Source organism: Ochotona princeps, chromosome 22 (genome assembly GCF_030435755.1).
Source record: "Ochotona princeps isolate mOchPri1 chromosome 22, mOchPri1.hap1, whole genome shotgun sequence".
Classification (NCBI taxonomy): Eukaryota; Metazoa; Chordata; class Mammalia; order Lagomorpha; family Ochotonidae; genus Ochotona; species Ochotona princeps.
The window spans coordinates 23,938,860-23,963,784 of record NC_080853.1 but is presented as its reverse complement, the minus strand read 5'-3'; the positions used below and the strand labels follow the sequence as shown (position 1 = coordinate 23,963,784).

Below are 24,925 nucleotides of genomic sequence, written 5' to 3'. Positions count from 1 at the left end.
ATTTATTTATTTATTTTTATTGGAAAGTGAGATATACACAGAGGAGGAGAGACAGAGAGGAAGATCTTCTGTCCGATGGTTCACTCCCCAAGTGGCTGCAATGGCCAGAGCTGAGTCAATCCGAAGCCAGGAGTTTCTTTTGGGTTTCCCATCTGGGTGCACGGTTCCGAGGCTTTGGGCCATCCTCAATTGCTTTCCCAGGCCACAGGCAGGGAGCTGGACAGAAAGTGGGGCAGCCGGGATTAGAACCGGCACCCATATGGGATCCTGGTGCATGCAAGTCAAGGACTCTAACCACTAGGCTACCGCGCCTGACTCTGAATGAGCAATTACCCAGCACATCTTTTTTACTTTGTGTTTCCTTCTATTCTCTCTCACACACAAGGGGTGAGAGAATATTTAAAAACAACAACATGGAACAGTCTCTAGAGCTCTTTAATTCCACATCAGATGCTATCTATAGGTTTTCCTCTTTTCTTTTTAAACAAATCATGCAAGGACATTGAAACACACTCATGCAATCCGATCCTTTTCCACCGAAAACACAGCAGTCAGTGTCACCACCACCACCGCTGTAAGTACGTCTTCAGGCGACATACGGCTAGTACAGAAGCTGCCTCACGGCTCACCTGCGGTCCTCCACCCTGGAAACAGTCCACCTCGGGCTCGTTCCTGGCCCTTCGCTTCCTGCTGTGGTGCAGATCTCAATGGAAACAACCCACCTACCACATACTGCTCAGATGTGCTGCCACAGCAGAGGCAGGACCCAGAAACCAGGCAGCTCCTTTTGGTCCACATTAGCTCTGAGTTAATACAGTGATTATTGAAATTTTGCAGTTACTCTCCCCTTTCTAAATTGGGTTATCAACTTCATAACCCAACTAAGTCTTTCCTAATTTTATTTGCAACTGTGTTCTCAGAAGTGCAGCAAGGGAGAATATTACCACACTGATGGACCCAGCCCTCCAACATGGCAATTTTTATGTGACAATAATATTCACCATCTCAAAGCTGCTTTCACTACCATAGCCTCAGACTTCTAGACATGTCACAGTTTAATTATCTAAACCACAGGACTAAAGGCCAAGGCCACTGGGCCTACCAGCTGATCAATCTGGAGCAGAGAGGGAAAGTACATCCTCTCCAACTTTAACAAGAGCACATGTAGGTTAAAATAAATGCAGTCAGTCTGAGTAAGCGGTCAGGACGGAACAGAACCCTCAGGAAAGTTCGCAGTGCCACTCCACTTAGAAGAGATTTCATTCCACAGATGCCATTTTGTGAGTTCTGGGTGGGGGGAAGTCTGATTGGACACCTTTGTATTAGAAACCTAGTGAGTTTGTTGAGGTGGCCTGGTCAGTATGTTGCCCTGGAAGGGGCTGACAGGTCATGCCCTGGGATGGGGTGGCCTCCATGCCGGCCGTTGCTCCCACTGCACACCTGGCTCCAGCAGGTCTGGCTGCTTATCCAGCTCAGGACAGACGCACGGCCCTTTGGTCTGCAGAAAACAAGCCCGGGGGCTGCCACTCCTTGTCCTGACAGCTCCTAAGCACCTCCATGCTGGGGTTATTTTGCCTGCTGCCGCCAGGCCGCACGCCACTGGTGACACCGGTCATGGTCCGCACCTAACAGGCTGACCTCCTTTCCCGGCTAATTGCATTACCTCGCCAGCTGGCTCCAGCAGGAGTCGTCTGCGTGACTGAAGCGTCCCTGCCCCTCAGCGGGCCCCGCTGCTACTTTCACTAAGGAACAGGCAGGCCTCACATCCCCATTGTTCAGCTGACAGCGTGCCCATCCGAAAATCTAAGTTGTATTTGTAAATTAACCAAGAAACTTCCTGCCAGAACAGCGCTGCCTGGAGACTGATAATGCGGGCCTTTCAGCCCTTTCCTCTCATACTGTATCACTGCCAATTTGTTTTTTATGTGGCTGGCCAGCCTGAGGCTATAAAAGCCTTGTAAGACATAAGTGCAATTATAGTCCTGGAGTCAAATGAATTGGACAAATCCAATAGCACAGCTCTGTCCCCACTCCGCAAACCCCTACAGCAGTTAGATTAGCTGTGAAAAATCGAATCTAGCCAGAGCTAACAAATTTCTGCAGTGAAGGATCAAGAGTTCAGTGTGGGGTTGCACCTGGATGGCAGGATTGAAAAAGTGCCCCCATGACTGGGGCAGGAGAGAGCGTGAATCACTTCAGAGTTTTAACCTGTTAGGGCCAATTTTGTTGGAATAAGACCCGGAGCTGCAGGCCGCTGTGACTGTGACTGATTTCCAGGCCAGCTGTGAGACATCCTGATAAAGAGAGTTCATCGCTAATGATGCTAAATCGTGGAGCTGCAAAAGGTATCGGCTGAATTTTGATGATTACAGTAGGGATTCTTTCTACCAGGCCAAGACTTGGAACATTATTTATGACATGGGATTTGGTCAAGAAAACAGTATGTCTTTTCTCAAAAACAAAAACAAAAGCAAAAAAAAAAGAAGACTAATCCTATATTCCTTAAGAAATGATTTAAAGACATTTTATACAAAAATCTCTATTTTAACAACACAGTCTTGTGTAACACAAATCAAAATATGATGATTCCCTCATAGAATGGTGACAGTTAACAATGGCACAAGGCATTAAAAAATTCCAAGCCCTGCTTAGGGTTCTGGGTGGGGGGCAGCTTGGGGTTCTCCAGGTTGATGAGGAACCCAGGAGGGCGAGACCCCTCCCACCCTCCATCGCCCCTCTAAGAGCTCTGTCTGCAGCAGGACAAGCTATCAACACCCAAGTCCCAGCGGCCAGCCCTTGGACACTTGTGGGAAACATACACGTGGCTGATGCGGCTACTGTGTCTCTCCCACTGCCAGGAGGCCATTCTGGCACATGGGACCAGGAAAGGGACCCCGGGCACTTGCGTACTCATCATGTCATTGCAGACACTTGATCATCAGGAAGGTGTCTGTGATGTGGTTGCGACCCGAGTTCTGATGCCCCCAGGCATTGCTGCCTACCACCTCAGCAGTCCCGATGTGTGCAGCAGCACAGTGAGAGGGCTGAACTGCAGAGATGAGAGACCCGGCGCACAGTGCCGGAGAACAGAACCAACTAGACCAACAGGCGACGGGAGGTCTGACAGTGGCACAGGTTATATGCAATCTCCTGGAAAAGATGGGAAACTGAGGCAAGGGGTCTTACAACTACAAGCACATGTGAGCACAGGGCCACCTGTCCCCAGGGCCTGAGGATAACCTGCACACGATGGAGGGGGGCTCCCGAATGGCCAGCCCTGGCCCTCAGTTCCTCACGCTGGGTTGTAGGGACACAGTGGGCTCTGCCCACTGCTAGGAGGCCATGGAAGGGCAAATCAGTTGTTCTATGGCTCTGTTATCACTGGGAACTTTTCAGGCCAAAATTTCTCTTCTAAGAGGGTGCTGTCGACTTCTAAGCCAGGGTCATCTGAGGCATGCATCTCACATTAGGGTCATGTTTCCCCAGTAAGGTTTTTCAGGGAGGACCAGCTTTCCATGAATTTCTGAGGAATCTGCCCACAGTGCACAAGCAGGAGTGAAAGGAGAGGTACAAGCATCCCAGGTGAGACTATTGCGTCACAGCATGCCCACGCCAAACCTCCCATCAGCCAGCCCAAGCCCACGGGAGCCTCTGTCATGAAGGCTGCTGCTGTGACCTGTCAGTCGGTGAGGTTGAAAATACTATTTTCTGTTAGGAAGTATTTGTGTTCTGGGGGGAGGACGGGTCCAAGAGCAACAGTGGATTCATCTCAGGATTTCAGACTCGAGCGGGTCTCAAGCCCCTGCTTAGGGAGCGTGTGCTGGGCTGGGTGTTTCAGATGAGCCCCCAGCTGCAGTGTGGCCAAGGCCGGGAAGATGGTCTGAGTCCGGGTCAGGCTACTCTTGCCTCCCAATGTGGGCAGCCACACCTGGCTCCTGGAGAGGTCTCGTACCTTTTTGGTGAGAGAATCATCAGAGTCGGATGGCATCCGAGTGGAAACATGGAAAATCACTTCCACGGTCGAGGTAGCGTAGTAAGGGGCCGTCTGCCCGGTGCTGCCGTTGCGCTGAAGGCCGCCCATGAAGCCACAGTGAGTGGACAGATCCACCTGACGAAGGTCACAACGGGAGAAAGAAGGCAGTCAAAGGCGAGCTGTGTTAAGCAGGAAGTGGAGCTCAGACAACTTTTAGGGCCTACACTTGCATATCATTATTTCTGATTACAAATGAGTATAACATGAAATTAGATAAAATAAAAAATATTAATGTAAAGAACATTTAAGATGAAAGTGCACCAGAATCTTACCAAATGAAGACAATCCAAAAAAAATGTGACACACATTATACGTGTGTGTGTGTGTGTGTTTGTATAGTGGCCCCCACTTATTGAGGATACATTCCAAGATTACAACAGCTGTCTCTCACTGAACCTATCACTAAACCCGATAGGTATTATTTTTGTTCCAACAATTTATTTTTTTATTTGAAAGGCAGAGTCATAGACAGAGGGGGAGAGACAGAGATTTTTCTACCATGGATTTGCTACCCTAATGGCTGCAACAGCAAGCAGCCAGGAGTTTCAGCCACATCTCCCACGTGGAAGCATTGAGCCAATCACTTGGGTTAGCCTCTGTTTCTTTCCCAGGTGCATTATCAGGGAGCTGGAACAGAAGTGGAGTGGTTAGGACTTGAACCTGTCAGGGATGCTGGCGTTGCAATCAGTAGCTTAATGTGAGATGCCACCATGTAAGCACTAATACATTATGTTTAAAATTTTTTTTAAATTAATTTTCATTCTATTTGAAAAACAGTGAGAGATACAGAGATAGCCATAGATCTTCCATCAGTCCTCGGATGCCTGCAACAAGCAGGGTGAGGCCAGACTGAAGGCAAGGGCCCGGATCCCAAGCAAGGTCTCCCATGGGGGTAGCAGGGACCCATGGAGTAACTCAACCATTGTGTCAAATGGTTTTTTCTATATGTATACATGATAACTTTTATACGAGAAATTAGGCATAGCAAGAGATGAAAAGCAATAAGATAACAGAACTGTAAGAATACACTACGATAAAATGTGAATGTGGTTTCACTCTCAGATATTTCATTCTTGCCTGTTCACTGAAGGACACACTTCATGGTTTTATATATACACACTGCCCCTGCTGATGGACTTTTGGGAAATGCTCTTTCCTCCAGCCAGAAGCAACATTCAAAGAAGTGCTTTGTTAAGCATCTGGATCAAGAAACACTGAAAGTGCATGACTGAACGGCCACTCTAAGCTCGCCTTCCAAAGGGTTCTTGCGATTGACATCACTGCCAAGAGTCTCCCAGTCATAACTCATTCTCAGAACTGTACCATTAATGATCATTTATTAGTGCCTGAACCCAAATTCTTAAATCTGTCACAAGCTGGTATTCGTTCAGGCAATTATTCTAACCCTCTGAGAAAGGAAAACTCCCCTTTGGGCCATGTCCAATCACACGCAGGCACTCCTGGCAGCCCAGGAACTCCTGCATACGGAAGCCTACTTGGGTTCCTAGAAAGTGTGTCCTGCCCTTGCCCTTTTCGGTACATGTCCTGTTGCTAACACTAACTCTCAGATGCAGGCTGTGCTGAGCCACCCAGAGAGTTCTCCCTCACAAAGGCAACTGAGAAATCAAAAGCTAAGGGACGAAAAGCAAGAGGACTTCACATTTCTTGGTGTCCATTTCAGCTACTCTGACGTATTTCAGATTCTGGGGATGGGCTTTCTTTTAGAGTTTTTACCCTGAGAGACAGACATATGTGTGTGTTTGTAGTGTTTATAAACATATGCCTGAATGTCAGAGTAACTCTGTAAACAATTTTCCAGGATCAGCCATCCTGGGGACCTACTTTAGACCTACATTCAATCTAGTATGGTAATTACATTTTCATGTCAACTTTTGACTCCATTCAACGCTTTCATCATCTTTTCACACAAGTGATTGACTTCTTTAAAGAGTATTTTATTTATTTGAAAGGCAGAGCTACAGAGAGATACAGGGAGACAGACAGAGACACAGAGAGATCTTCTGTTGCTGGTTTACTTTCAAAATGGCCACAACAGCCTGGAGCCTGCAACCCCAACCCACGTAAGCATAGGGGTAAGCACTTGGGTCATCTTTTCCTCCTTTCCCAGGCACATAAGCAGGAGCTGGACTGGAAGTGGAGCAGCCAAGAATTGAACCAGCACTCATATGGGATGCTAGCACTGCGAGGAGAGGTCTAATCCATCGTGCCAAAATACTGGTCCCAAGACACTGATTTGTTTCCTACTTTTCATCTTCTGGCCCAAACCACAGCTTCTTTATCTACATTTGTCTTATTTTGCTAGAAACTGCTTATAACTGGGTGAGCCCATCCATTCACTATTTATTCAAAGCAAAGGATAAAAATATGAGGAAACTTGAGAAGAAACAAAAGTTCACATATAAAATACTGAAATAAATTTCAAATTCAATGAATTCTTCCATTCCAGAACTCTACCTATGCTATCACTTAAAGAACTTATTTGAGAGATATGAAAAACACACACACACACACACACATACATACATACATAAATACTGAGAGGGAAAGAGAGAGAGAAAAGAGAGGGATGGAGAGAGAAAGATGGAGACAGAAAGCGAGAGAAAGAGAGAGAATCTCCCATTAAATACATGCAAAAGCCAGGCTGGGGTCAAGCAGAAGCCAGGAAACAGGAACTCAACCTGTGGCTCCTATGGGGATGGCAAGGACTCAACTCCTTAAGTCAACAGCTGTTGGTTCCCAGAGTCTGCATTAGTAGGAAGCTGGAGTTGGGAATGGAGACAGGATTTGAATTCAGGTACCCTGATATGGGATGAAGACATCCCAGAAGGCATCTCAACTGCTGTGCTAAATGACTTTCCCTACTATGTTATCCTTGAATGCAAAAACCAAAACAAAACAAAAAAATCCCATGAAAACCTATAATAATGCCTACTTCATATACATCTTTTCATGCTGCTGGTCAAAATTGCCAGATGGAATTAATTACCTCCCATCCAAGTCCAGCAACAAAGTCTTCGTACGCTTGGCTTCCCCTGTCATTGGAGAGGATGGAACATTTGTCTTCTTGCCCTTCAGCAATGTAGAACACAGCGATCTTATGGGTCTCACGGCTGCAAAATTTTAAATTCCAAGGAATTAGAATTCTTATATACACAATGCTATTTTACTATGGCTCACTTGACGGCTCAAATATTTGAGTCCCTGCTACCCATATGGGAGAACCAGATGTGGGCTCTCGGTATTGACCTGGCCCACTATGGTTGTTTCATGCATTTGGGGGAGTGAACCAGTGAATGGAAGAGATCTCTTTCTCGCCCCTCTGGGCATTTCAGATAAACATACAAATAAATAAAACTTATAAGTGAATGTCTCTATTACTTGTATGATATCTGAATATTGTAAAATGATCAGACATCCACATTGGTGTGGAACTGGGCTTCAAATTTCAATAAATTTTCTAATATTATCTTTTTTTTTAAAGATTTATTCATTTTATTACAGCCAGATATACACAGAGGAGGAGAGACAGAGAGGAAGATCCTCCGTCCGATGATTCACCCCCCAAGTGAATGCAACGGCCGGTGCACACCGATCTGAAGCCGGGAACCTGGAACCTCTTCCGGGTCTCCCACGCAGGTGCAGGGTCCCAGTGTATTGGACCGTCCTCGACTGCTTTCCCAGGCCACAAGCAGGGAGCTGGATGGGAAGTGGAGCTGCCGGGATTAGAACCGGCGCCCATATGGGATCCCGGGGTGTTCAAGGCGAGGACTTTAGCCGCTAGGCCACGCCGCCAGGCCCTCTAATATTATCTTTTGCATGAATTACTTTTCTACTTAATAAATAGGACTGATTGAAGCTAAATCAAAAAGTTAGAGAGAAAAAGAAATCTCTCCTTGTATTAAGTTACATAGCTTGTTCACACGATTGTGGCAATCAACACATTTGTATGAAAAATTAGAAAAAATAGAAAAAAAAGGAAAACAGTGAAAATCACTTGCATTATCAACATATAAGCAAAGAACACAGCATTTTTGCAGATAAATGAGAATCTACTGTACTCAATTGTGCAACTGACATTTTTACTTAAAACATTTGTGAACACTTTTTCTTATTACAGTAAAGGACATACAACAAAATTTCTTGTTTTAACTGTTTTTGAGTGTGAAGTTATATAATGTGTTCTCACAACAAAGTTACACAATATTTGATTATATTAAAAGACCATATCTCACATGTTCAGTTTTCTGATTTCTATGTTTAAAGTCTATTTTCACATTATCTCAATATGTCCTTAAAATAAGAACAGAATTTTTTGGTTACTGCCTTTACATACACACATAGACATATGTATAAACATATTTTTTCTTCCTTTTTTTTTTTGAGAGGCAAAGAGAAAGAAAGAGAGAGAGAGAGAGAGAGAGCCAAAGAAAAGTGCTCCCATTTGCTAGTTCAGTCCTACATGCTTGAGAGAGCTGGAGCCAAGGCCAGCCAGAGCAAGGAGTCAACAACTCAAGATAGGCAGTAGGAAACAGACCATTTGAGCCAGCACTATTTCTTTGCAGGATCTGGGTAAGCAGACAGCTGTAGTCTGGAGCTGGACCTGGAAACTGAACTCTGGTTCTCTGCTACTGCATGTGGGTGTCTTTACTGTTAGGCTTGCCACCTGCTCCTCCTACCCATTTTGAGTGATTCTGATCCATATTGGCTTGCTGGCACCTGAAGGGTCCTGCCAAGCATGCAAGAGCACACCCTTCGAGGCGTCTCTCTTGATGCAAACAGGTGCTGTAAGGGGCGAGGAGTTTTGTGGTAAAGGATGCTGGGGCCTCATGTCCTATTAGAGACCTCTGCCAGAAAACTTGTTCTTGTACATCAGGGAGCCCTCAATGACAACCGTTTGGTACCCAGAGTGACATGCAGCCGATACTCATTAAGGGGCACCTAGAATCCGCTTAGCCTATTCCAAGAGTTACAGTAATTTGGGAGCTCAGAAAATAACAGAAGTCATAATTCATGACCTAAAAACACCCATATCTTTTAACCAAAGGAGAAAAAGCTTCTTCAAGCTCTTCCTACATATTTCAAAGTCTTAAGCATTTTGTTATTCTTTGTTCTGCAGACTTTAACACATATAAAAACAATTTCAAGTTCATCTGAAATGCTTCTGCTTACACTCCTCAAAGTCCAAGCTTCTTCCATGGCAGCCTCACGGACTCAGTGTGCGAGCAGCCAAGAGCTAAGCCCAGACAGGGACTGACCGAGGCAGTGGGTGTGAGGAAAGGTGACTGTTAGTTGTTTTTTTTTTTTTTTTTTTTTTTTTTTTTTTTTTTTTTAAATTTATTTTTATTACAAAGTCAGATATACAGAGAGGAGGAGAGATAGAGAGGAAGTAGAGCTGCCGGGATTAGAACCAGTGACCATATGGGATCCCGGCGAGGACCTTAGCCACTAGGCCACGCCACCGGGCCCAGGTGACTGTTAGTTGTAAACGCCCTCCACAGTGTGAACACTGCAGAAAGCCAGCTTGGCTGTAGACTCTGTGTCTGGCCTTGTTAGAGCCTGGCTTTTGAAATGGTAATTACAACATCAACAGCACTTCATACCCGTAAGCTGTGTAGCCAGTGTATGAAGAAGCAGGTAATCCAGCAACAACACACGAACATGACACAAACAATTTCCCCTTCCGCATTAGGATGTTTTCTTTGAATATGAAGAACAGATCAAAATAGCTCAGTTTCCATGTGCTGTCACATTAAAAGGCCATGCCAAGTAAAAAGAAAAGACTAATTCTCCACCCCCCAAAAAAATCTCCATAGCATGACTTTCATGTACACTTCACCATGCAGCAGCGAGAAGATGCTCACCCAGGCATTTCAGCAGGGAGTTGACTGTGATTTGCATGTAGTCATTCATCATACTGTTTACATCTTCTCTAAGGTCACAGTGGAGAGGCCACAAGGCAAGAGTCTCTACTTTCCTTAAGAAGGTGCTAAGAAGGAAATGTGAGACCAGTTCCTTGGCAGCAGTGAGTCAGAAAGAAAAAAGCAATGTCCTAATGAAAGCTGAGGGTCACAGCAGTCTTCCCTGGCACCTGATCAGTGTGTGGAACCAATGAGATCCTCTGTAGCTCAAGAGTCTTAGTTTATTTCCATTGTTTTCAAAAGGAATTTTGAAAACACTTCTCACCATAAAATAACCTGGGTGTCAAAAAGACACTAAATTCCAGAGTTGGGGCTTCAAGTGAAGGTTAATCAAGGGGCAGAGGATTGCCCTTCAGCTATTCAAAGCCATATTTTACTGCAACAGTGCCCCAGGGAGCTAATTCAATTGTTTCTCATGCAACTAAAGTGCATTAACACTGAACAAATTGGCCACAATTACAAGAGAGCAATGTATTCACTTCACTCCAAGAAGCAGGGGATAATTCAGTATATGCTTGGAAGGCTGACCTGGAACCCCAAGGTCTACTTGCTAGATGGGGAAGGCCAGCAGGGACAGCCAAATGAACCCACGGTCCTTCCTTCATGGAAAAAGAAACACCTCACAGAATTCCCACAGAGAAAAAGGATCACAGCAGTGGCTACGAAGCTGAATCTCATGAGGGCAACCAGAGGAATAACGGTGTCTGGTTTCTGCCTCTAGTGAGTTCAGGACAATTCCTTACACTCAGAGCTTTCACTGTAAGTTTCAATTGACAAATCAGGAAACAAAGACATTTCGAATGGCCCTGGTACAATTAAAAATGAACCTTTGAATCCCCACCCTGTACACTTCCTTTTTACAAATCCTGTGTATTTCCTGACAGTAAAATGTTTATTCCTCTCCAGTGAGTGGTTCAGCCACCTAGAAGCAAAGTTCCAGCTATCCCCTTCTGCAGAGGACGTTGGACTTGCAAAAGCACACAGAAATGCACACAGGGCAGTTCATGCTGCAACAGAAATGTTAGTAAGAAGCTGGGAAGAGGCCTTGGGAAGGTAGGAAAGTGGAGGAAAAAAGGAAGAAAAGGAAAGGAAATCTAAGCCCTGTGATGCTCATACAGGGGTCAGTGGAGATAAAACCACGTCAACATTAGACACTTGGAAGGCCTGAAGGGACAATGCAGCCATGAAGAAGCCTTGATCAGCTTTGATCTGCTTTGTCCTCAGTGATGCTATGAAGGACCATTAAAAAAAAGTCTCCCATGTACCTAAAAGACAACTTCAACTGGGGTGTACGGCCTACTGTGTTCATATCTGGGTCCAGGATTCAAACCACCACCAAGGATCAGAGCTAATGTGCTAAAGACCCTGCAAATGACAGTGACAAGAATCAAAGTCTGCTTGAAAATCAAATTTAAGTATGTGCCACTTAAGAGTTCTGATTGAAACTCAAAACAACAAAAACCACAACAAACCCATATAAACACAAAAGATGGTGAAAATGTTTCATTAGCTGGTCACAAGTCATTCCTGTAAGAGTCATCCAGGAGAACCTAGTGCCTTGGAAGGACAGCAGCCGATGAATGAAGCAGTGAATGAATGAAGTCAAGCATCTCGTCATTTCCTTAAAGGCCAGCACAGGGGCTTTGCAGACAAAGCTGGGATTGGGGCTGCCCTTTATTCTGTCCTCCATCCTTGGTCAACACCACCTTACAGAAACATACAGCTCCAGGTACAGCTCAACACTGATGGATTCAGAAGGAGCAGGGAATGCAGTGAACAAAACGCAGAACAAACAGCTGAAAAACAAACTGGAAACAAGGCAGGCTTTCTTGTGTTTTGTTCTTTCAAGAGTTTGCAAGAATTAAAAACGGAGGAAGTAGTTTATCTTTTCTAAGACTTTTAAGTACCCGTTATGTAGAAGCACTGTACTGACTCCTGGCTTAGATGGGTTTCAAAGCACACAATTCCCCTAATCAAAACATTGGTTATGGCTGTGAGTTCATCTTTGAAAATTCTTCTGAAAGGACATGGCAAAGTGGTGAGAAATCTGGGGACTGGGATGGTGTAATGGCATGGCAGGCTAATCCTGTGCTTATGGCACTGGCATCCCCTGGGGGCGCTGGTTCGAGTCCTGGGTACTCTACTTCCTATCCAGGTCCCTACTTCTGTGCTGGAAAAGTGACAGAGAATGGTCCAAGTCTTTGGGACCCTGTGGCCTCTTCCCATGTGCCTCTCTCGATCTCTCATTCTCTCTGTAAAAATCTGTCTTTCTTTCAAATAAAACTAAATCAATCTTTTTTTCTTTCTTTTTTTTTTTTTTTTTGTCAAATCAGAGGAGCTGACCAACTCTGGAGTATGAGGCTGGGTAACAGAGTCACTAACCACTTCGCATTGCTTTTCACCTTTCCGATAGTATAAAGCTAAGACTTTAGGATGCCAGTGCATTGGTGTACAGCATGGACTATCAAATCAGACACGCTCGAACTTGACATAATTCCACACGGATGCCATGGGTTGTCTGATCTAGGGAAATCTGTCTCCTCACGCAGAGATGGAAGGAAGACGAGTGCCTCCTGGCTGCCTCACGGAAAGGCACTCACTCTGAAGTCCTGTGTCTGTGTGGATATACTCACTGCCGTTACCGTACCTGTCTCTGAGCACACAGGGACAGAGGGGACAGAAGTGGTTTGATACACTTTTACATACCATTGACGGGAGTCCAGATTTTTTAGCTCTCGCAATAATTTTGAATTTTTCTTCAACAAGTGAAAATTCTTCCTTTAAAAGGAAAAAAAAAAAGATGGGAGAAAAATCATGTGACCACAAAACAATGTTATCAATGTTCCAGTCAGTCAATGAACACATTCACACACAAACACACACACACTACCCCCAATATCCATCCACCTAGCACCTTACTCAGAGGGTCTATGCCAGGAACCTACGGGTGCAGCTCCGTTCTCAGCAAGACTTGTGAAGGCATTCAAACGCCACTGCATCCCGTTGCTACCCAGGGACACAGAACGGCTGTGTGGCCCATGAATGTGTGAACTGTAAGCATCTGCCTCTGTTGGCATGGTCAGCTTGGCTGAGAAATTCTTATCCCCATCCCTGTCCTGAAGACCTCTTCTATACCATCAGGCCCAGCTCAGTCCGCCCAGCTTCTACCTGACGAAGCCATCTGCACTGCCTTCACTGCTCCCTGGGTTCTGTGGTTCCTCCTGGGCTCCTTTCTCAGAGTTGCCAAGTCTGCCTCCCTTATCAGACCGGAGGGTAGAGTGCGACTAATTCACCTGTGTAATCCACTACCATCCTACATGCAGGCAAGGATGATACTGGACACAACCATCATTAAAAACTCTAGTTGCAGAGCTAGTGCTCTGGTGCAGCATGAAAAGCTCCTGCCAGTGACATCAGCATCCCGCATGGGAATCAGTTCAAGACCCGACTGCCCCACTTCCCATCCAGCTCCCTGCTAATGACCTGGGAAAGCAGTCGAGGATGGCCCAACTCCTTGGGCTCCTGCACCTGCATGGGAGGCCTAGAAGAAGCTCCTGGCTCCTGACTGACCCAGCCTGGGCCATTGTAGCCATTTGGGGAGTGAACCAATGGAAGATCCCTTTTTGTCTCACCCTTTCTCTCTCAAACTCTTTCAAATAAATAAATAAAATAAACCTTAAAAAAAAAAAAACTTCATGCATTGAAACTGCTTGAAATCCTTTAAAACATCCAAAAGTGCAGCCCAAGCGCTTCCGTTTCTAGTTTTAATTAGCATCAAGAGACACAGAAAAATCTCCATTTCTCATCTCCTGTCACTCAAACACAGAAACACGATGGTAAAACAAGCACGGGACTAGCGTGGCGGTCTTACCTCCTATCCCAGGAATTCATTCCCAAGTCATCGAGCAGCAGCCTGCAGAAATAGAAGGGCCCCCGGGGCTCCACTGGGGGCGGCTGCCCCTGGCTGGTGACTCCCATGCCAGTGTCCGAGCCACACCTCCGAACGTGTTCATCTTCCTGTGCGTGCTGCCGCAGAATGGCCTCCATGATCGCCTTCTCCTGGTCACAGTTCATTCCACACGGGGGCGGGGAGGGCTCATTCAGGTGGAGCTGTGATGGTAAAAGGCATTCTGGACTCGTGTGGCCAATGTTTTCAAGTAACTTGTCGAGCACGTCATCTCCCTCCTCAGTTTGAGGAAAGTCTTTTTGAGGTCCGCGTGAGTGATGATTCCAGCCCGAAATCAGAAACGAGGGATTTTTTCCACGGGGTGCCAAGCAGCCTCCTAAAGGCCCATACAAAACCTTGCCATCCCAAGAGTACTTCCCTGAGATATCCCTCACGATGACTCTGACGTCGGAGAGGGCGCCCCCTGGTGACCGGCCTGCCGGGCCCTCCGTGGGCGTCTGAAGGTAGGAGATGAGCGTGCTGTCGTTAAACACAAACAGCTGCAGGTTGGGGCTCCGGAACACCTCTGAGGACAGCTCGGAGCCGTCCACGTGGGCGTTGTCGTGGTTCTCACTGACCAGGCTGTGCAGCATGGCGGGGCCCCCGCTCAGCGGGTAGTGGCCCAGGTGATTGACCAGGTGGGCCATGACCATGCGGGCAGTGAGTGGGATCAGTTCCACGCTTCTTCTCTTCTTCTCTGTCAACGGAAGGAACAAGATACACTGGGACTCAGGGCCTCCTCACTGCAGTCAGCGCTCACAATGTCCTCCTTCAGCCTGGGATTTTTCCCCCCCATCTGCCCTTTTTTCTTTTTTTAATGCTAATTTTATCTGAATTTCAGAAGTACAATTTAAATAGAGAGCTACACAAACCCAACTTATGTGAAGATTTCATCCAGAAAGGGACTTTCAGAAAAAGAAACAGAAGATTTACTTTTTTAAAAGGGAGAGTTAACAGAGAGGGAGAAGGGCGCGCGCGCACACACACGGAAGTCTTCATCCACTGATTCCTCAAATGGCCACAACAGCCAGGGCTGGGCCAGGCGCAGGCCAGGGCTCTGCAACTCCATCCGGGTCTCTAATGTGGGTGCTTTCCCAGGCACACTAGTAGGGAGCTGGATCACAAGTGAGCCAGCTGGGACTAGAACCTGTGTTCAAATGGGATGCTGGTGTCACAGGCTGCACCACAACGCAGGCCCTGAGAAGGCCACTTGAGACGAAATGTGTTCAACAGTCCCTCCCCTTAACGAGCCGACAGGCCAGGGGTGACGACACGGGCAGGCCAGAGGTTGCCTGGTTCTCTGCACTGGGGCGAAGGCGGACTTGAAAAGGAGATGAATCAAGCTGACGACAGCTTAAATATATCTGAAGTTGTTTGATTAACAATCATTGGGACAATTCCTGTTGTGTTGTTAGGGCATTTTAAATATTTAAGAGACCTGACATGTGTTAATAACTAATGGAAATACTTTGAAGGCTTTACTTGTACGTGATGATTAGCTATCTGAGAGTAAGTGATTTAAAAACTTCTTAAGACTTCAACAGGATCTGCAGACTGAGAACATACATATAAGCAGATCTTCCCAAAAAAGGTATACAGGAAAAACAAAAACTAAATTCTTATGTACAGATTGAAATGACAACTTAGGCTTGACAGTACAAGTTAGAGAAACTGTAATCTGCCAAATTCATAAAACTATTAATCACTATCCTAACAAGAGGGGATGGGGCCAGCCAGTGGCTCAACAGGCTAATCGTCTGACTTCCTGCACTGGCATCCCATATGGGCTCTGGTTCATGTCCCAGCTGCTCTACTTCTGATCCATCTCCCTGTTTATGGCCTGGGAAAGCGATGGGGAATGGTTCAAGTCCTTGGGCTGCTGTATCCACATGCGAGGCCTGGAAGAAGCTCCTGGTGCCTGGCTTCAAATCAGCTCAGCCCTGGCCATGGAGGCCACCTGGGGGGTCAGCCAGCAGATGGAAGATCTCTCTCTCTCTTCTCTCTCTGTCTCTCTCATCTCTCCTTCTCCTTGTAAATCTGATTTTCAAAGAACAGGTGAAAATAAAACCTTAAGTATTAACAAAAGAAATCACTCTGGCTGCACTGTGGCACAGTGAGTTAGGCTACTGTCCGTGGTGTTGGTATCCCCTAGGGGTGCCTGATTGAGTCCTGCTTGCTTCACTTGCCACCAGCTCCCTGCTAATGCGATTAGGAAAACAGCCGGAGATGTTCCAAGTGCTTGGGCACCTGCACCCACATGGGAGACCCAGAAGAAGCTCTTGGCTCCTGGCATAAGCCTGGCCCAGCCCTGGCTACTGTGGCCATTTGAGGAATGAATCAGCAGATGGAAGATCTCTGTCTGTTTTTCCCTCTCTCTGTAACTCTGCCTTTAAAATAAATAAATAAATCTTAACAATAACAAAAAAGAAAGTATGAGACATTTAAACAAACTAAGATTTTATAACTGGGGCTTTAATTAAAGCTTCAGAAAGAAATTGGTTTCTAAATTTAAAACATGTAAAACCAAACACTAATTAAAATCTAACTGTAAATATGCTTTTTCATACTAAGCACCCTCCCTCTTAGACATTAAAAATCCAATTGCTTTCTTTGTTACACATCAACTTTCTGAGGCATAAATTTTACAAAAATGCAACCAAATCTCAGAATCCAACCCTGTGCAATTACTCAGAACAAGACTGTTCGAAGCTTTCTTGGATTTTTAACTGTTTTCACTGAAAACGAAATCATTTGTAATTCAAAATGAAAAATTTTAAGCAGTAAAGGAGGTCATCTCCTTCTGTCACTGAAATTGAACGTTCCTTCCTGCACTCAAGTAGATGCGGGTGTCATTTCCAGACAACTAGGACATTTAATGGGCAAATTCAATGCCCAAGCTAAGAAACAGTAATGCCCCAAATAGCAAATGTGAAGCTGGCCGGGGGTTGTCTGCATGCATATGTAAAACACCTGCTAGTGGCTACAGGGTAGCAGGGCAAGCTGCAAAGCCTTAATGCTACAGGTCCAATCTGATAAGAGGCCCAAGACAGAAAATAATGAGAGAATCAACCTCCTGTACTTTCCTTCACATAGGTTGTGCTTTCAATGTGAGATAAATAGGAATGTACCTTACAGGCATGTTTTAAGGTTATAATAGAAAACTAATCTGGATTCTCACTAACCAAGCCATCAACCACGATGCCGCCAATAAAAACCACAAATTTCTCTGGTACTGAGAAGTCAGGCAAAAAGCACATTAGTGAAATACTAACTGTTCTCTCCTGGCAGATGCTGGGTGAATTGTCTGCCAACAGATGCCCCGAAAAATAAAGAGCAAGTCTGGAACCCTTTCATAAAAATACAAGTTCATGACTTACACAAACTTAAAAAAAAAAAAGGGATTCTGAATATTTGTTTTCATTTGTGGATGAAATATGAAAGTAGCATTTTTAAAGAAAGACTTTAACTCTCCATTTTGAAAGCTCTTCCTACCTTCTTTGTAAGCAGTGAGCTATCTATGACAAGCCACCTGTACGTGCGTGCCTCCTGGGGATTAGCAGCCGCTCCAGCTTATGAATGGAGACTACGTCTCCTGGGGCTTTAGGAGGAGAGTTCAAAAAGTTCTTGAAAAATACAATGTAAAGATAAGTTTGTTGTGGTGTAAGAAAAATTTGAAATTCATGTTTAACAGGGATTCTCAGAAAATCCTTTAAAATACATATTATGAATAAAAGGATGCATGTAATTAAAAATTTTTGCACCAAAAGGAACATCTTTTAATTCCATTTTTCATGATATTTCTCAAGTTCCCATATGAAAGCAACAATTATTATATCAGATAGAGGCTAATGGTCTAAGACAGGAACACTGAAATTAATTTGATAAAAATAGAATATTGTGGGACTGGCCCAATGGTTCAACTGGCTAATCCTCTGCCTTTTAAGCACTGCATAAGGGTGCTGGTTTGGGTCCTGGCTGCTCCACATTCCATCCAGCTCCCTGCTTGTGGCCTGGGAAAGCGGCAGAGGGTGTCCCAAAACCTTGGGATCCTGTACTAGTATGGGAGACCCAGAAGGAGCTCCTGGCTCCTGGCTTTGGATAGGCTCAGCTCTGGCCATTGTGGCCATTTGGAGAGTGAACCAGCGGATGGAACCTTTCTGTTTCTCCTTCTCTCTGTACATCTGCCTTTCCAATAAAAATAAATTTAAAAACACACATATATAACATTGCTTATAACAATCTGGCTAAAAACAATTTTGTTATGAATGATCAACTACAACACCAATTGGGAAAAAGTCCTCAAATACACCCACATTTTGTTTATTTTACGTGAAAGGCCTTTACTTTTCCTCTTCACTCTAAACGGAATGTCCCACTTAAAGAGAGGGCCTGAGTATGCCAATATGTTTATAAACTTCTTGCTTTTTCACTTGTTAATGGGTTTAGAAAACTGACATTGATACACTCCATTACTGCTGTCCAGTGTTCTCCAGTTTTCTATGCACTCTTATGTGAAGGTTGGAGACTCCGAGAGAGGCAGAGACTGGGGCTTCCATCTGCTGGTTTACTCTTCAAATGGCCTCCATGGCCAGAGCTGGGCTGATCCGAAGCCAGGAACAGCTTCTGGGTCTCCCATGTGACATGCATACATCTTAATGTGTGCGTGGGTGGGTGCTTGGTTCTGTACAATTTCATCACAAGTGTGGTCAGCCCAGCCACATTCTGACCCACATTCCCAAGGGCCAGAACTGGTCTCTACCAGTTTGGAAACAAGGACAGTTCAGAAAAAAATACAGCCACCCCACAGACCTGACAAGATGCCTATGAAGGAGTGGGTTGTTTCCAACTGCCAAGTCCACGGCCATCTCTTCTCAGGGTCTCCTCCTAGACCTGCATACTCCGCAGCTCATTTAAAAGCCTGACCAGCCAACCAGGTCTGGCCTAAGCCCTTCCCAGAGGTGGGGTCCGCAAGCTGCTACCTAGCCACAAAGGAGTCCTTCTGATGCATTCTGCCTCTTACTGTAGACAGAAAATGGGTCTTTTCTTTGAGTCCTATGGGTCTGAGATACACAGGTCCTCAAAAACACAACATCTGGGAATAGTTAAGATGGGGGAAAAAAAAGAAGAGAGGAGGGTGGGGAAAGGAATGAACAACGAAGGCAGAGTTTTGCCACCACAGAGAACTCTAGAAGCAAGGATTTCAATTTGAATGGCCAGATTTTCACAACTCAGCACAGCAAGAACAGGCAAATGAGAGCAGGCTTTCCTCCGCCCACCAACAGAGCTCCATCGGGAGGAATACTCACCCTCTTCCACAGTCAGTAGGTTTCCCAATTCTGCTGCTGAATGGTACTGGACTGGCTCCGAATTCTTCACACTCGCCAGGGGCAGGAAGGGGTCATAATCAGCGGAGGACAGGTCAGCCAAGGTCAGTGTGTAGTGACTCTGCTGGGTGTACGTGCTTGAGCCACAGGCACAACAGTGCAGAACCTGTGGAAAGCACAAACGAGGGGCACAAGCTGCCATCACCTCTGCTGTGGCCCAGTCTACCAAACTGCCACCGAACCTGCGAGTCAGGATCCTGCCTGGGGACACTGGAAACATCCGCTCCTTTCCATTATACAGCTTCTCAAGGCAAACATTCAAGGTCTCATTTCACTGTTCTTTGGGAGTGCACGTGCCTGAGTCCTCCTCCATCCCCCAAAGGCTACATAAACAGGGTGGCACTAAGTCATGCAGCAAGGAGTGACTATGAGCTGGGCAGCTGAGGTGGGAGAGCAGAATGAGCCCAGCAGAGACTTTGGGTGTAGGTCACGACTGCTCATGAGTTTAGATAACTCAGGACTACTCCCTTAATTTTAAGGACTAATTTGTAAAAATGTCTAGTATCAAATTTACTAAAAGTATATTTGAAACAGACTCACAAAGTATTCTTTTTTTAAAGATTTTATTTACATTTACTGGAAAGGCAGATTTTCGAAAAGAAGGAGAGACAGGGAAAAAGATCTTCCACCCACGGTTCACTCCCCAATGGCCCTAGTGGCTAGAGCTGAGCAGAAAGAAAACCAGGAACCAGAAGCTTCTTCCGGGTCTCCCATACTACTACAGGGTCCCAAGGTTTTGGGCCATCCTCTACTGCTTTCCCGGGCCACAGGCAGGGAGCTGGATGGAAAGCAGATCAGCCAGAACACGAACTAGCATCCAAATGGGATTCTGGCACATGCAAGGTGAGGATTAGCCACTGAGCCATTACGCTTGACCCAATACTCTTATTTTTACAAGACTGGCTTTCCAAAAGCTAACTGGTTGTTTACAAATTGCAATCACTTCTCGGCCTTTCGGCTAAGATCAAGTGTAGTACAAACTGCAGATGACACAAACAGACCTTGCAAGCTGATCATCCTGAATATGCCAAAACGTACAAATAAGGTAATTGTGGGAAACTTTATTTTTGAAAAGATTTATCTATTTTTATTAGAAAGTCAGATATACAGACAGGAAAAGAGAAAGAGGAAGAATTCCATCCGCTGTTTTACTCCCCAAGTGGCAGCAACGGCCAGAACTGAGAAGATCAGGAGCCAGAAGCTTTTTCTGGGTACCCCAAATGGGTGCAGGGTCCCAGGGTTTGGGCCGTCCTCGACTGCTTTCCCGGGCCACAAGCAGGGAGCTGGATGGGAAGCAGGGCCGCCAAGACATGAACTGGCGCACATACGAGATCCTGGTACGTCCAAGGCGAGGACTTTAGCCACTAGGCTATTGCTCCAGGCTCTGGAGAACTTCATTTTTAATCATGAATTTAAGATCACGAATTTCATTTTTTTAAAGCTTTGTTTGTTTATGCAGCTGCAGCTAGGCCAGGCCACAGGCAGGACCAGGAACTCCATCCAGGTCTCTGAAGCGAATGGCAGGGATCCAACCACTTAACACCTGCTGCCTCCCAGGGCATGCATCCCCAGGAAGCTGGACTTGGAGAAGAGTTGGGACTCACATTCAAATACTCTGATAGCAGATGTAGGCATTGTAACTGGTGTCTTTTAAAGGCTTACTTACTTATTTATCTGAAAGCCAGAATGACAGAGACTGGCCCACAACCTGGGGGCTGGGCCAGGCAGAAGCCAGGAGCCAGGAACTCTATGCAGATCTCCCAAGAGGATGGCAGGTTGTCACCTGCTGCCTTCCAGGCTCACTAGCAGGAAACGGAACTGGAAGCTGAGGAAGGACGCGGGGATTGATCCCGGGTACTGCAGTACTGAATGCTGGTGCCTCAAGCTGTGGCCTAGTTCACTGTACCACAACCCCTCCCCGAACGGTGTCTTTACCACTATTCCACACGTCTACCATATGATCATGAATTTTAAAAATGAATTTCCATGAAAAAGTAAGGTAATACTTATGAATTTAAGATGACATTTTTGGGGTAGATATAAGTAGGTTCACTTTTAGATGAGCAGTTTTCATTCGCTCACACGGCAAGAAGCTCTGTGATCCATTACCCTTTATGTACACAAAGAAAAGCAGCTGGGCCTGTAGCTGGCGGGACCAGGCATCCGCGTATGTTCTTTCCCAAGCAAAATAAAAAACAAAAGCAAAAGTAAGCAAACAAACAAAAAAACAAAAACAAACTCCACAACTGCACAGGAAAATCCCCCCTGATGATGTCATGCTTATTAATGGAAAAACTGATCTTTGCTGTGAGAGCACTGATATCAGACAAAATGCAATAAACACATGAAACGCAAACAGAATCAGCGATACTAACTACATTCTTGTGAGACAGCACCAATTTTAGCAAGAAAGCGGAGCAGCTGCGACTTTCAGATACAGTGTAACTGGGCGTGGCCACCCTGGACAATGACTTGGTGTTCATTGCTAACGCAGAACATGTGCATTCCAGCAACCCACTCTCAGGGATGCACTAACAGAAATGTATACATGTGTGCACCCAAAAAATGAACTTGAATGTCACAGAATTTTGTTATGGTCCAAAACTCTACATCATCCAGTCTATCAACTGCAGGATGGATAAATAAATTATGGCTTATCTTCACTGTGTAATGCCAGACAGCAATGAGAGTGAAAAAAAAATACAACAAATCACAATAGTTTGAATGAAGTGTTCAAAACTAATGCTGCGTTAAAGTACATTAGACTCAAGGAAAATGCTACGACTCATTTGTTTTTGAAGTTCAAAGACAGACTAGTCTATGTTGTCGACAAAGTCATGCTATCAGGAGAGGGGCAACCCTCAGCATGTACATGGGGTTAGTGATTTGAGGAGCACAGCAGGGCAGGGAGAGGCAGGAGGGAGGAAAAAGGAGCCGGGGTGTTCAGGATGCTTGGTGGTCTGTTTCCAGGTCTGGGCCCTGACACTGGAGCTGTGCTCATCATGTGCAAATCGGTCTAAGTCACACTTAGAACTGATTCAGCTTTCTGGAATCATATATTTCAAGACAAAGCTTATGTTAAACATACAATACGGAGTTGTTAAAGAAATATTTATTTACTATATTACATTTACTATGACTATTACATTGGTTGAGCAACTTTAAGAGAAATTTTGTGAGAAAACAAATACAGGAGAAAAAGAGATGCATATAAATGTTTGTGGCTATTATAGCTGGTGCAAGCCAGAAGTAACAAAAGAATTTAAGGCACAAGGTAACAGAAGTCTTTGATTAATAATCCTAAAATGGCTATTAAAATCTTGACCACTGAATAAACCTAAGAAATTCAACATTTTAGTAGGATTTTAACTCATTAAAGGTACCCCTTTTTTTTAATGAATACATTTTAATGTAAGGTAGTAAAGTAATTGGTTAGTAACTCACAGTCTTTTTTATTATTAAATGTTTATTGTTAAAATACACAATAGAATTTATTCTGTATGGGGCCTGGCGCAGCAGCCCAGTGGCTGAAGTCCTTGCCTTGGGCACACTGGGATCCCATGTGGGCACTGGTTCTAACCCAGAGGCCCCGCTTCCCATCCAGCTCCCTGCTTGTGGCCTGGGAAAGCAGTCGAGGACGGCCCAAACCCTGGGACTCTGCACCTGAGTGGGAGACCCGGAAGAGCTCCTGGCTCCTGGCTTTGGATTGGCACAGTTCTGGCCACTGCGGTCACTGGGGGAGTGAAATAGTGGATGGAGGATCTTCTCTGTCTTTCCTCCTCTCTCTATATATCTGATTTTCCAATAAAAATAAATGAATCTTTAAAAAAATTTATACTGTACAATAGTAATTATTCAGTGGACCTGAAGATGCTAAACAAGTAAGACTTGAGACTGTGAACTGCAACAGGTATTAAAACTGTGATTGCAAATGCCCTACTTGGCTGTTTGGGATTAAAAACAAAGTTGGGGGTCTAGGGATGGGAGAAGAAATTGAACCACCTGATTTCCATAAAAGCAATGAGCCTAACTAGTTCATATTATGTATTTTCTCGATTAACTTCTTAAGGTTTTTCAAGGCAAAGGGGTCAAACTTCGTTTGCTAAACTGATTTTGTCAATCTAATGCTATGGATAGTTTTTTTATATACACCGATTTTCCTTAAATTAAGTAGCCACTGAGCATGTTCCCTGACAATCAGGGATTCGGATCAAACTGCTATTTAAAGTTTAAAGATGACAGTAACCATTGCTTCTCTACATTTATATTTTCTGCTTTTACTTCTTAAGTCGCTTCTTTTTAAAGGTTTCATCTATAGAAAATCCTCTTCAAAGGGGCTCAGGTCGAGGGGTAAGCACGTGCAGCCACATTGTGGAAGTCCTCTGATGTGTCGGTCCGCACTGCAGGTCCCGCGGCCTTGGGCGGAGACTCACCCTGTAGATGTAATCCAGTAAGGGGGCTCGAGCCATCTGCTGTTCCTCCAGGAGCACGGTGGACACGGGGTGGAGGAGGGCATTCACGGGCAGCGTCATGCACCAGTCCAAGAGGCAGAGCAGCAAGGACACAATGAACTGTAAGGAGAGACATGGCCGTAATGAAGCGCTCACATCACATCCCCTGTGCTGGTTGTGACTTCCACAGACACACACACACGGTGAGTTAAGGAAACGGTGTGTGCACAGGAGCCTGTCCCAGAGGTGTCACCACGTAGCATTATTTGTCAGACATTTTAAAACGGGAAGCCAGCTTGGCTGATGTGCTGCTTACCTTCTTGTCTGCTTCCACCATGGAGTACTCTGCGCTCGGTAAGAGGAACGCAATCGTGGCCACGAGGATCTGCACCAGAGACAAATCCCCAGTCAGAAAGACTGCAGTGATAGTTCTGGAAGCCACTAGCTTGGGCTGCTGGCAGCTCAGGAAAGCCAGGAGGACAGGAAGTTGTAGGCCACTCGTGTGTGGAAAGCTTCACAATCAGGAGACAGTCCTGGGCCCGTGCCGGGCTTCTGCTCCACTCTACTGGACGGGCGCCACAGGAACTTCTCTGTAGTCACACAATTCCTACCATCTGTTTCCACATTTCCCATTCGATTTTCTTATAAATTTTCCCAGGTCTTCATCTGTTGTCTGTATCTTAGCAGGTTTTTTTTTTTTTCCTCAAAAGTATCCCTGCCCTGACTATAAATTGCCTGATCAACACCAGAAACCACAAAAGTACATTTTTCAGAATTTCATATTCCTATGTCAAAGCTATTTCACCTAAGGTGAAAGCTAGGTCACCTAAGGTCAAAAATCACTTGTGACTTTTGGGCAACAGTCAGAGAACAAAATCTCACCCTTGAAATTTGTCTACTGCTGAGAGAAAATAAATCAATATTGCATCTCTCTTCCCACAATGCTTCATGGGGACAAATCAAATTCCCCTGAGGACTTAGACTGCACGTGTCAAGACTAGAGCAGGTTTCAGAAAGTGCAGCTATAAGAATCCTAAGGCGGGCCTGGTGCGATAGCGTAGTGGTTAAGGTCCTTGCTTTGCATGTGTCAGGGTCCCATATGATCGCTGGTTCTAATCCCAGAAGCCCTGCCTCCCATCCAGCTCCCTGCTTGTGGCCTGGGAAAGCAGTCG

General features: G+C 45.3%; 1 protein-coding gene across 2 annotated transcripts in view; it reads right to left on the bottom strand.

Annotated features, from left to right (window-relative positions):
- The window catches only part of RALGAPA2 (Ral GTPase activating protein catalytic subunit alpha 2), a 259,317-nt gene that overhangs the window by 70,569 nt on the left and 163,823 nt on the right, over nt 1-24,925 (bottom strand). For both annotated transcript variants that reach the window (XM_058679223.1, XM_058679224.1), the window contains 7 exons: nt 24,070-24,138; nt 23,736-23,873; nt 19,225-19,408; nt 13,844-14,615; nt 12,679-12,750; nt 7,041-7,164; nt 3,953-4,108 (listed from right to left, as the gene is read on the bottom strand). In XM_058679223.1, coding sequence (XP_058535206.1) covers nt 3,953-4,108; nt 7,041-7,164; nt 12,679-12,750; nt 13,844-14,615; nt 19,225-19,408; nt 23,736-23,873; nt 24,070-24,138 — 1,515 coding nt within the window. The remainder of the gene's footprint in view (nt 1-3,952; nt 4,109-7,040; nt 7,165-12,678; nt 12,751-13,843; nt 14,616-19,224; nt 19,409-23,735; nt 23,874-24,069; nt 24,139-24,925) is intronic.